We start from the raw sequence: 13,598 nt of genomic DNA on the forward strand, positions 1-13,598 counted from the left end.
GTTGAACCTAGAATCTAAATTTATAAAATTTCAATTTGTTTTATATAAGTGTTAACAATTTGTCTCCATTTCCTCAATTAAGAAAAAAATCTAAATTAATATTTGGGGTTTATTTGTTAGAATGACTACTGTATACATCATATTGCACTTCTACTTGATAGTTACCGTGGTGATAAACAACTCATCTCCTCATGATTTTCATTAAATTCTCAAAACTTGTGTTGCTCCATCTCTATAGTGGTAGAGAGCTCAACGTTCTTTAGAGCACTGACATAGTTAGTGTAGTTGTATTTGTTATAATACATACATGCATATCCACATATGTACGTATCTACATACATACATATATATGTATATCGATATATATGTATATATATGTATATCGATGTATATGTATATATATGTACATCAATGTATGTATACATATACATATATATATATATGTGTGTATATGTATACTTACATAATTGATTTGGTATAAGAAATTTTGGAAAGTAAAGTCATGAAATTTTATATTCAAAATGAACAACACCACATCATCATCGAGCTATTGTCATTCTTATGTAACTGAAAAATTAGCAATATAATACATCAAGAACCTTCTTTATAAAAACATCTATGTTTTCTTTAATAAGAAACAAGCATGAACTAGAAAACAAATACATTTTATTACAAAAAGAAAAACACTAATTAAACAAATTCAAGTGTTCAACATGATAGATATATATAAAAGACATAGAATCCAACCGAATGAACCAAAAGTTACAATGCATTTTCTAATGTTGCATGTCATCCATTGTATTTTTCTTTAAAGAAAGAATCGATACTTTTTAATATGCCAAAATATAGTATCTATATAAATGTCATATATTCCACATCTTTTAAATTAAATATATATACACATTTGCTCATATAAATATATAACCAACTCAATTAAATACACTAATATAAACAAAATTTAGTTTTATAAATGTATGCATCCGAAGATAAGAGATTGGAGATTCTCCCAAATGTATTGCAATACCTTAAAAAAAACGAATTAGTATATATCAATTACAATACCTTTCATTCTCGATGTTGAAATTTGGATTCCCATTTCTATATTCAATAACAATGTTATACCAAAAATGTAATGATTCTCTATAGTCTATTTGATAACTATTTGACTTTTAGTTTTAATTAAATTTTTTAAAATTAAGTCTATGAATATCTATTTCACCTTTAAATTTCTTATTTTGTTGCCAATGTTTTAAAAATTAAGTTAAATTTAAAAAACTAAATAAGAAAATAACTTTTTCCATAGTATATAGAATATTATTCCTTTTTTTTTCTTTTAACTTTTTAGTATGTAGTGCGAGAAAGTGGAACATTGTATTGGAATATATATTCATTGTTCCTACCGACTTTAATTTGTTAATTTCATTGCATATAGCATCATATATTCCTCTTTTGTACCTTGGGGAAAATATACCCTTATTATTCTCTTGTTCTCTCTTTTTCTGATTAAACCATTATTCTTTAATTGGTTATACTTTTTTATGGGAAATTTTAAAATAGAGAAAAATGAATCGAAATTTTTTTAAAAAAATATCGAAATTTTTTTAAATAATTATAACATACATTTATAGACATTAAAAAAATGATAGAATAGTTATCTAATGTTTATCATATTTTTTATTGTCTATTACTAATATTATATGAAATTTTACTATATTTTTTAAATATTTTTAAGCAATTTTGTCAAATAAAATTATGGAAAACTTACATAATAAAACTTTAAACTATTTACGGCTCGTGTAACAAAGTTATCCATTCTTTTAAAATATTTCAAGTTTGCTCTTCCATCTTTCTTTTCTTCCTCGCAATTCGTCTTCCCCGTCTTCCCCTGCGATTTCATCTTTCTTCTTTTCTCTTTTTCTTTTCTGCGATTTCTTTCCATAATCTTTCTTATTTTTCAATTCTTTATTTATGTCGTTTAATCTTTCTATCATTTTTCTTCTTTTCCTCTTCGTTTTTTCGCTTCGATTTCTTTCCATCGTCTTTTTACTTTTCCTCTTATTTTTTTGCTGCGATTTCATTCCATCGTCTTTTTTTTTACGTGTTTACATTTGGATAACCAAATCTAAACGATTGTGTATAAGATTATGTACAACAAAATAGCAAAATTTAAAAGATCGTGTATAAAGAATCTTGAAAAAAAATCATTTAAATTGGAGTAACCAAATGTAAACGATCGTGTAGAAAAAAAGTAAATTATTGTGTATAAAGAATCTTGAAAAAAAAATCATTTAGATTGGAGTAACTAAATGTAAACGATCGTTTAAAAAAAGTAAACGATCGTGTAAAAAAAAATATATCGTGTATAAAAAATTTTGAAAAAAATCTTGAAAAAAAAATATTTTGATTGGAGTAGCCAAATGTAAACGATTGTGTAAAAAAAGTAAACGATTGTTTAAATAAATCTAAACAACCGTGTAAAGAAATCTAAAAGATAGTGTACCAAAAGAATTAAAAAAATCGTTTACCAAATTTTTTTAAAAAAAATCATTTAGATTTGGGTTCCTAAATCTAAACAATCGTGTAACAAAATTAAACGATGGAATTGAAAAGATAAAGTGTAGTCATATCTAAACGATCGCATATAAATTTATAATCATATCTAAACGATCACAATATAAATTATAGCTATATCTAAACGATCGCGCCATATCTAAACGATCGAGTATAAATTATAGTCATATCTAAACGATCATGTATATATTGAACCATATCTAAACGATCGGGTATCAAACAATAACTAAATCTAAACGATCGCAAATATATTACACGCGCTATTGACGGCGTGGTTGACAGAGCAGTTTTGGTATTTTATACGGTGGGCCTCTGGGTTTTTTCTGTTTTTGAAATTATTCTATAAAGTATAAATATTTTTTCGTTTTTTATATTTTTGAAAAGACCCCTACAATTATTCTTTTTTAAAGTCTTTTATGGATTCTCCTGGTTTTGTGACTACATTTTCTTCCACATATTTAATATACTGCTTTTTATTATTATGATTTTTTAAAACATTCCATTTCTAATGTTAAAATTGGAATTTATAATGAAAAGTAGGAATAAAATGATTGTAGAATATAGGTGTGTGAAATTATACATGACAGTTTATGAATATTCAATATTATAAATAAGGAGTTTTTTTTTTTTTTTTTTTTTTTTTTTTTACAGTTTTTACTCGTCAAGTGAAATTATACTTGACAGTTTATGTATATCAAGTATATAAGGTTTGTTGACATTTTCTACATGTTAAGAATTTGTTTACTCTTGACACGCTTTGCATATGTCAAGTTTTTTTCTCAAATGAAAAAACATATTTTTAAAATATTCATATAATTTATCCTACACTTGTTTTGAAGTTTAACAATGACGAAGAGTAAGTAAATCAAGAGAGTACACAAATGTGGTAAACTACACATTAATTGAATAATTGAAATCAACTCAAACTTTTCATCAAAGAAATTGCATATATATATATATATATATATGCGGCCAAACTTATAACAAATTTTCCTCGCAAAATAATTCTCTAAACCCTGGTGGCACACTGAGATACAAAATTGATGCATAAATCTACCATTCACCAAAAGCAAAGAAAAAAAATGTTAGTAACTAAATAAAAAATATGTATATAAATTTGAATAGACAATTAATTCAAACAACATGTATAACTTAAATGCATCGCATACGCTTACTAAATGTTAGTAGGTTAAGTAGTGATGTGATTTAGCATATTGTTGTGCTATTTTTATGTTCTTACGATCTCAATTCACTCCTCTAATTTGAATGTTCTGTATAGTATTTCAATGTAAAACATTATTATACAATTAAAAAAAAATGACTTTTCTGAATTAATATTAAAAGAGAAATAAGTCTTAAATCATCATCTTTCTTCGACCATTTATTAAGACATTTACATGAGGCAATGATAAATCGTTGGTACTTGACTAAAATTTTCTCATCATTTCAACCACATAAATGAATGGTGCTAGTTCCCAAACATGTATCTTCCTTTCTTATTTGTTTGTTTCGTCAGTAGCTAAAGAACAAAAATTAGAGGTGCCAACTTTTGACTTATGGGGCAAAGTATAGGGTTTGATATTAAGAATTTGAAACAAAGAGAGTTCATTGAAATTATATCGATCACAGCCTAAGGAACATCAACACACAATTTTAAGGATAAGACTATGTAACAACAAATAGTCACCTACCTAGACAAACTACACCATCTAACTTTTGCTGCTTAATTGGCTGATTCTCTTGAGTTAAAGATGAAGTTCCACTTGTGTCTTTCACATTAGTTTCCCTGAAAAAATGTTTAAATAGTACATTCCTTACCATCAAAAGTCTAATATCGTAGAAAAAATTAACATAAAAATCTAACCTCTTCACACTAGTTGGTTTAACGCTTTTGGTTTGTGATAATTGCAAATGGCTTTTGGCTTTCAGAATTGATGGGGTTCTTCATACATACATACATTCATATACGTACCGACATGTACGTACGTACGTACAGGGACGTACGTACAGGGACGTACGTACGTACATGTACATCGTACATACAGGGACGTACATACGTCTGTGCATGGACTAGAAAACAAATACATTTTATTACAAAAAGGAAAACACTAATTAAATAAATTCAAGTGGTTAACATGATATATATAAAAGACATAGAATCCAATAGAATGAACCAAAAGTTACAATGTAGTTTCTAATGTTGCATGTTTATGTTATGACATTTCAAGGTAAAACATAATTATACAATTAAAAAAGATGACTTTTCTAAATTAATAGTAAAAGAGAAATAAGTCTTAATTCATCATCTTTCTTCGACCATTTACCAAGACATTTACATGAGGCAATGATAAATCTCTGATACTTAACTGAAATTTCTTCATCATTTCAGCCATTGAAACAAATGGTGCGTTCCTGAACATATTAATATTAAATATATATATATACACACATTTTTTCATATAAATATATAACCAACTCAATTAAATACACTAATGTGAACAAAATTTAGTTTTATTAATGTATGTATCAGAGATTTGGGATTCAAATCCTCCACCTCAAAGATGTATTACAATACCTTTTAAAAAAACTAATTAGTGTACAACAATTACAATACCTTTCATTCTCAAGGTTGAAATTTGAATTCCCATTTCTACTGTTTAAAATAATATTTAATAGCAATGTTATACCAAAAATGTAATCATTGACTATAGTCTATTAGATAACTATTTGATTTTTTGTTTTAATTAATTTTTTAAAATTTAAGTCTATAAACACCCTTTTCACTTTTAAATTTCTTATTTTGTTGTCTATTTTTTAAAATGTTTTAAAAATTAAGTTAAATATAGAAAACTAAATAATAAAAAAATAACATTTTCTACCGTATATAGAATATTATTCCTTTTTTTCTTTTAACTCTTTGGTATGTAGGGTGAGAAAGTGGAACATTGTATTGGAATATTCATTCTTCGTGTCGACTTTAATTTGTTAATTTCATTACATATATTTAATTGGTTTTTCTTTAAAATATAACAAAGCGGCAAAATCTTTACACCGTATAAAACAATTTCGAAAACAGAAAAAGTCCATAAACCCACAATAAAAAATATGAAAAAGGCCCCGTCAACCATGCTGTCAACAACACGCGTAATATACTTGGTACACGATCGTTTATATTGGGCTATTATTTGATACATCATCGTTTAGATTTGATCATTTAGATTTGGATAGTCAAATTTTCTGTACATGATCGAATTTAGTTTCACAGTCGTTTAGATTTAATCGTTTAGATTTGACTATTTGGATAGTCAAATCTAAACGATTTATTTTTTAAATTACATGTAGACGATCGTTTAATTTTGTTACACAGTCATTTAGATTTGATTGTTTATATTTGATCCCAAATCTAAACGATTTTTTCTCAAGATTTGGTATACGATCGTATTGGCTAAACGATTTTTTTGGATTCTTTTTGGTACAAAATCGTTTAGGATTGTCTACACAATCGTTTATCTTTTTTTACACGATCGTTTAAATTTGTCTACCCTAATATAAACTATTTTTTGAAGATTCTTTTGTACACAATTGTCAATTGTTTAGATTTGGCTATTTTTTTTGTACAATCGTTTAGATAATCAAATCTAAACGACATTTTTTTCCAGTCTTTTATATTTAGTACATGATTTGAACAACCAAATAAAAAAGTTTGAAAAAAAAATAGAATTTTTATATTTGATACATGATCATGAATTAAATAAAAGTTTGAAAAAAAAAAGAAGATGATGAGACAGATGGAACAGCCGAAGAGGGGAAGAAAGGAAAAAAAAAGACAATGGAACAAACGAAGGCCAAATCTAAAATATTTAAAAAAATTGTTAAATATTTTAACAGTGTGTTATATTTATGAAAATTTCTTTTTAAAAGTATTATTATATTTATTAAATTTTAGTTAAAAACAGTTTGTTATATAGATAAACTTACATATTTAAAAAACTTATAACGACCTGATAGCAATCCCAACCTAACCGACTTTTAAGAGTTGAATTAGAAACTTAATTGAGGTCTTTTGGGTTTTTGTTGCCTAATCCAATCAATTAGAAGATTAGGTTGGTTCTAAAAACACCCTCACTCCAACCCATTTACTCCAATCGTTTATTATAAACCATGAACTTTTGTACTTTAAAAAAAATACGATTAACTCTAGTAAGTATATTAATTTATTATACCTATATATATCCAAATTTTATTTTCAAATTACAGCATGACACTTATGATTCTATTTTTAATCTAAATTTTTATAAATGAATCAGTTATTAAGATTAAATAAAAAAAAAATTGTGGAAATCATCCCTTCTTATGTGCATGTAGTCTTTAAATGTCGAATGAACAAAATAGATTATTTGCGTTGGCGCAGAGACGATTTTCAACTACCTCTTTCTAATTTTAAACTATCAATTAAATCGTTTTTTCCTACTTCTTTTTTTCCCCCTTGATCTTTTTTCTAAAGTTCGAAAATGAAATATTAATTCTTCCTCGGGTAACAAGTCCATTTCTTATTTGCTTTTTCTAAAATTTATTAATATACCTCTCAAATTTTCCATCATGGTGTTAGTGATTTTAATTTTTATGGACACTTGAATTCCTCACTAAAATTTAGTAAAAAAGAAAAAACTTTACTTTTTTAGTTTGCGAAACTCATTTCGATTTTATGAGAGAACATGGGTATAAAGTGGATAACTGAAATTAACTTTTGAAAATTGAAAAGAAAAAAATTAAATATAGTAATCAAATGGTGCTTCAATTTTATCAAATTAGAAGGGAGAATATAAAAAGAAAAAGGATACGTTCTTCAATATAGTAAAATCAATAAAAGTATTTATAAAATATATTGCAATTTTTTAAATTTTATCAATATAAACATTCTAGTTTAATTTTTTTATTCTATAAATGCAAGCATAGACATTAATAAAAAAGTTTAAATTTTTAGATTTTATAGATGTACTGATAAACATTAATAAAAACTTATCTTATAATGTAAATTAATATCTATCATTTCTGTAAATTTATTATATTTTGTAAATATTTTTTATATGACTCAGGTTGATCGTACAACCAATCTGCAATTCAAAAAGGCTCGAGAACAATCTACTCCAAAATGGCAATAGAAACAGAAACATCCTCCTTACCACTATATAGAGAATGAAACTTATTCACATACTCATAGTACAAACTATACATACTTTCCAAACTACTAAGAAAAACCACGAAGTACTTCCATGGAGAAACAAAATAATCAAAGAGGGAAAATAAGAAAAAATAAAAGCTTTTTTTTTTCTTTTGAAGGGAAGAGCCCATGATAAACCAATTGATGATCACGGGGTTGAATGTTTAGAAAGTTGAAGAAGTACTCTTGCTTTGATGCTTGAGAATCAATGGTGATCTATCAGCAACCTTTTGGGAGAACAAACGACTCTTGCGCTCATCACCATGATCAATATCTTCTTCACCTTTATTGCCTCTTAGAGTGGTTTTGAAGGTCACACTTGCCCTATTAATGGCTTCTGAGGAAGAAGAAGAAGAAGATGGTTTAGGGTAAAGGAGATCAGTGGGAAAGAAGTTGTATTGGAGCCCAGCCATGGCTGACCACAAACCTCAAAAACCCTAACTTTTACCCAAAAAAAGAGAGAGTTTCTTAAAGGTTTCTTTCTTCTTTGTTTTTTTTTTCTTCTTCTTCCTTCTCGTGTGCAGTGGAAATGAAGATCAAAGTCTTATATTTATAGGCAGAAAATGGTGACACGTGGTTGGTTGTGACTTGTGATCCCTAGTTATAAGAAGGTTTTTAAAAATAACATTTCCTATTTGTGTGTGTGTCCTTTGGAGATGTTTAAAAATGGTTTGACTTGAGACTAGTAAGCAATATCACCTATCTCTCTCTCTCTCTATACCAAATTGCATATTTTGTGGTTTATATTATAGACTTTTTTGAAGAGAGCAAGAGAGAGAGATTTAGTTTGGTTTTTATGGCCATGTGATGGTGTCTTCAATGAAAAGAAATTTGGAGAGATTTTTGTGTATTATATTGATCCAAATGGGTTGGTAGGGACCAAATGGAAAAATCATGTGAAAGTTAACTACTTACCTTTTTTCTCCATTGAAGGGGATTCTGTTTTGTGTGGGGCCAAGTTATTTTTGGTCATGTTACCTAGCTTTTTGCTTCTCAAACTCAAATTAGGATATATATATATATATATATATATATATATATATATATATATATATATATATATATATATATATATATAGAGTAACAATTAAAAAAATAAATATAACAAATTTATCAAATTTTATCACTGATAAACAGTATTATAAAACATTGGTATATCAAAAATAATAAGAGTCTATCAACAATAGAAGTTGTTATATTAGCATTTTTTTTTACTCTTGTTATAAATTTAATTATTATCTCTAAAATTACTATCCATTATAAATACCCAAGAGTATCAATTTTATACTTCTTAGTTGTCTCCATGGTAGATCTCCAAAAATTCACAACTCTCACCTCTTAAAGATCTTATCATTCCTCTCCACCCTACAACCCTTATAGCACAACACAAACTCTCAAAAGCTTCACTACTCCCAAAAGGAGTATAGAGAGGATCGCTCTCTATGAACTCTTCAATTTCTGTCTAATAAATTGAAACAGAATCAAGGGTAGGTTACCATTGGATTTTTATTATCGACCAATATGCTATGCTAACTACTACTATCTACTCTATAATATTACTAATAACTCTGTTGTTTTGTTTGGTGTACATGGCTTGTCATCCAATCAAGTTTTCCTCAACTCTCTTGGCAATTAGTTTCATCTTTTTGTTTAGTTTTGGGAGGTTTTCAAATTACATAATCTATTGTATTAACAAAATATGTTACATTTCTTGCTAAACATTGAATGAAGAGATTGATAGATTAGTAAATAAGACAACTTCTACCATTGTTATAGGTTTCTTATGCATACATCTCTTATTTCAAATAAAATAGATTCTCAAAACTTTGGCAAGGATATTACAACTTTTCCTTTCTAAGACATACAATTAAGAGGTTCCATCAAGTGCTAAAGGTGGTTGTGTTTACATTGCTATTCCCTAAAATACTCAAAGTTTCTTAATAAGGGTAGAGTTCCAGGGCTCGTATGACTTTCACTTATTGGTTCTAAAATGAAAGATCGTAAGCGACGTCCACAACAAATTTACTGAACAGAGGTAACTAAAAACTAAGTTATTAACCTCATGAAAGTTGTAGGCACTTATGTATAAAACTAAATGACATGACCAACCACTTGAAAATACCTTCATTCATCAAACTGTAATAGCGCCAATTCAGCAATAGATATGGTATTCACCTGTATGATTATTGGAAATCGAACCAAACTTAATGATAGACACATGGTTACTAAGGTATATCCTTGGAGGAATAAGAAAGAGAGAAGGGTCGAGCATAAACCTGAACAAGAACACATCTACAGACTGACCGCTTAAGCATGAAGTTTGCAAGACTGGGCAGAAGATCCTCAATCTAATACTCTATACTCTATCTAGACAAAGCACCCATTAAACAAGTGCAGCAGATGTGTTACACTTCGATGACCCAGAATTTCGACAAGAGACTATTAAGCCCAAATGAAAAACTCATTATTTCATTTCTGAACCTGACCTCCACCATGAATCTGTATGGTGGTAGGGCAGGAACATTTCAGACATGCTATAGGAAGGCTTTCTATAGATGCCGATCACTCCAATCACGTCGTCTGACATAATTTCACATGCTAGACATCTGTGGAACAGCTACATCAATATCAAGGAAACTTCAACACAAAAACAACAAAATTCACAATCATACTAATCCCAAGTCCAAACCTTCAGATAGGTAATTATGAGAAAAGCCATCTGCATAGAGCCATTTCCCATCATTTTTATCTCCATATAACATTAATAAAGTCATGTTTTCAGAGAGTTTACACTAGAAAAAAATGGTGCATCTAATGGAAAGAACAAAGATGAACAAGATTGATTCCCTTAATATTTCTTTAGAAATCCCTCAATGTTCCGGCTATTCACTGAACATAATGAAGAAATCAACACTATCCTAGTCTGTTAGGTCTTTTATGGTATTTACAAAGATTATTGCGCATAAAACGATGTGGTCTCAAGCACGTACATATGTATAATGTATATATGTTGACAGGTGACTTTTGAAGCACTTCTCTTTTACGAGAAACTATATGAGGTGTGAACTAGGATTAACACGGTAAAGAGATAAATGGCTAACTCATAATCTTATGAACAATCATCAGCAGAAGTAAATGTGATAATGCACTTGCATCAGTATGATGATTAGCTTACAACACAGTAACTCTATATTCATCTCAGTCTCTATCCTTTACCAGATTGCCGATCATGTTTACCAAAGATGGAGTTCCCTTTGCCATGATTTCAAGCCTGGAGGCATTAGATGCGTGAGAGAATAAGGAAAGCCCAAAGAGTAACAGCTCGGGAAGAAACAGTCGTGATGACAAGAATCCATGCCAATAACGAGGTTCGAGATCAAAAAATGCATCAAAAAACCTTCTTGTACCCTTTAGATCCAGCTTCAACAAGATATCCATCCCAAAACAGAAAAACTCCCTCTGTCTCCTCCTTTCAATGGGCCATAGATCTTTCCAAACTTCAGAGGATATCGCATCACCCCTGAAACGTCCATCTGAACCAAGGCATCGAACTATTGCACTAGCAACAATAGGTGCCGCTGCTAGAGTTCTTGCTACCATATATCCAGTTGAAGGGTGCACCATCCCTGCTGTTCCACCAATTCCAACAACTCTTTGAGGAAGAACTGGCAGCGGTCCACCCATTGGGATGACACAATGCTCATCCTCTTCAATGCTTTTCACTTTTATTCCCAAGTGCTTCAATCTTGCCTCCATTCTTTCCTGGATATCGCTCATTTGTAATCCCGGTCGAGCTACCAGAGAAGTTTCTTCTAGAAATATCCGATTTGATGAAAAGGGCATTGCATAAAGAAATGTAGGAATTTTGCTATTTCGGTCCTTCAAAATCATATTATTGTTCAGATGTGAATCCCTCCAGTCCATAAAGACCATCTTGTTAACGTCGAATGGATGTTCCTCCACCTCAGCTAAAATCCCATAAGCTACTTGGTAGCCTGGATTGTAGGGCTTATCATATTGGACAAGGCATCGAGAGAAGCCAGTAGCATCAAGAACAATGGCAGCTTGAATGGTCACTCCATCATTGCAAATTATCAAAGATTTGAACTCCTCATGTATAACTTTAATAACTTTAGCTTCATGGAACTTAACACCATTGGAAATGCATTTCTGCAACATTTTTGACTTGAGCTGCTTTCTATTAACCCTCCCATAAGGTCGAGAAAGATCTTTTGTTGATTGTTCATTGGTGAACACAACAGCACCGGACCAAGTCGTGTCAAGACAATCAAGCAAATCCATGGCCTCAAATTCATCCACCCAAACCCCATAATTGTTGGGCCAAATCAACTTGGGGGATGGGTCAATTGCACAAACTGAAAGACCTGCCTCTGAGACCTGTTGTGCAACAGCAAGCCCTGCAGGGCCACCACCCACAACCACGAGATCGACAACAAGGCCCTTCGAAGGATCAAACATAGGAAGTTCAAACTCAAGATTCTCCTTCTTGGTTTCAGGAACAAGCTCCAAAAGAGCACTATTTCTCACACCAACACAACCCCCTTTCCTCAATTTCAGACGACCCTTTCTTTGACCAAATCCAAATTCCTGACCATGAAACTTTGTACCCCTCACACCACTCAATTTTTCTGAAACCCCATGTAATGGTTTTAGAAAACCATACTTGTTATTGATTTTAAGCAAAGTATCCATGGATTTACTAAAAGGTCAACACAAAACTCTCAGAGCCCAAACTATTGAAACGACAGAGCAACAGAAACAGAATTTTCAGCAAAGCTAAAACGGGAATCCCCACAGATACCCAATATCCAGAAACCTCAAAAAACACGAACCAATAGACGAAGAATCCTAATGGGGTGCAGAAAAATTCCAAGAAATCCCCAAAAACTTTAGAAGAACAGGGATAAATTCAATGAAAATCAATGGTTAAAACAATAAGAGGGGGTCTGTTTGGAGGCGAACCTGAGAACGCAAAGGATGTCCATTTGGTTCCAGTGAATAGGAGGGATGTGGAGAGATTTTGGGCAGTCCCAAATTTGACGAACTGACTTCGCCGGCCACTGTTCTCTAAGAGATGGATATTAGAGGAATTTGAGAAGATTGGGAATTTGGCAGTGTCCACAGTTGGAAGATGACTCCATATTCTCTCGCCAATTAATGGTGGTGATAACTGATAGCGACTTGAGAGTGAATATCGGTCGCTCAATTTGCTTTCTCCACTGCTTAAAAATGGTACGATAATGATAAATAGAACGGTGGGTGTTTTTGTTTGAACTCAATTGAGGTTTATTCCAAGATTTAATGTGTCATTTGCAAAGTAGTAAATTATTTTTTAATGTTTTGGTAGTTCATATTAGTTTAAATTCAAATCTACATCTACATGATTCTTAAAAGTTGTATAAATAAAGGTAGTTAAATTTATACTAGTTTTATTGTTGTTATCGTACATGCATTCCAATAAGACTGATTTAGGACTTTCCATACATCATTTTCTTTTTCTTTTTTTTCTTTTTTAGATTTTCAAGAAGGAGCACTACTTCTCCTTTAGTGGATCTAAATCATTTGTCCTTATTCATTAGTCGTTCGTTGAGTTCATCTTTGGTGGTTTGTGGATTATATATGTTTGTTAAAATTTGTGTGTTCCTTGTAATTCACTTCAGATTCAGTCGAAGCTCAACTTAACACAAATCAATGGCAAATGGTTCATTTTAGTTTAAACGGTCTATTCACTCAAATTTCTGTGTGATATGGTTGATTCCATTTTGTCAAACCACTCCAATTCAAA

The 13,598-nt window shown here is 30.2% G+C and overlaps 1 protein-coding gene across 1 annotated transcript; it reads right to left on the reverse strand.

The window, feature by feature from the left end:
- Positions 1–10,879: 10,879 nt before the first annotated feature.
- On the reverse strand, positions 10,880–12,726 carry LOC103497264 (lycopene beta cyclase, chloroplastic). The gene is given in 1 exon segment (NM_001328461.1): positions 10,880–12,726. A coding segment is annotated over 1 exon segment (1,515 nt). The 5' UTR covers positions 12,506–12,726; the 3' UTR covers positions 10,880–10,990.
- Positions 12,727–13,598: the final 872 nt, after the last annotated feature.

This window comes from Cucumis melo, chromosome 8 (genome assembly GCF_025177605.1).
Source record: "Cucumis melo cultivar AY chromosome 8, USDA_Cmelo_AY_1.0, whole genome shotgun sequence".
NCBI lineage: Eukaryota > Viridiplantae > Streptophyta > Magnoliopsida > Cucurbitales > Cucurbitaceae > Cucumis > Cucumis melo.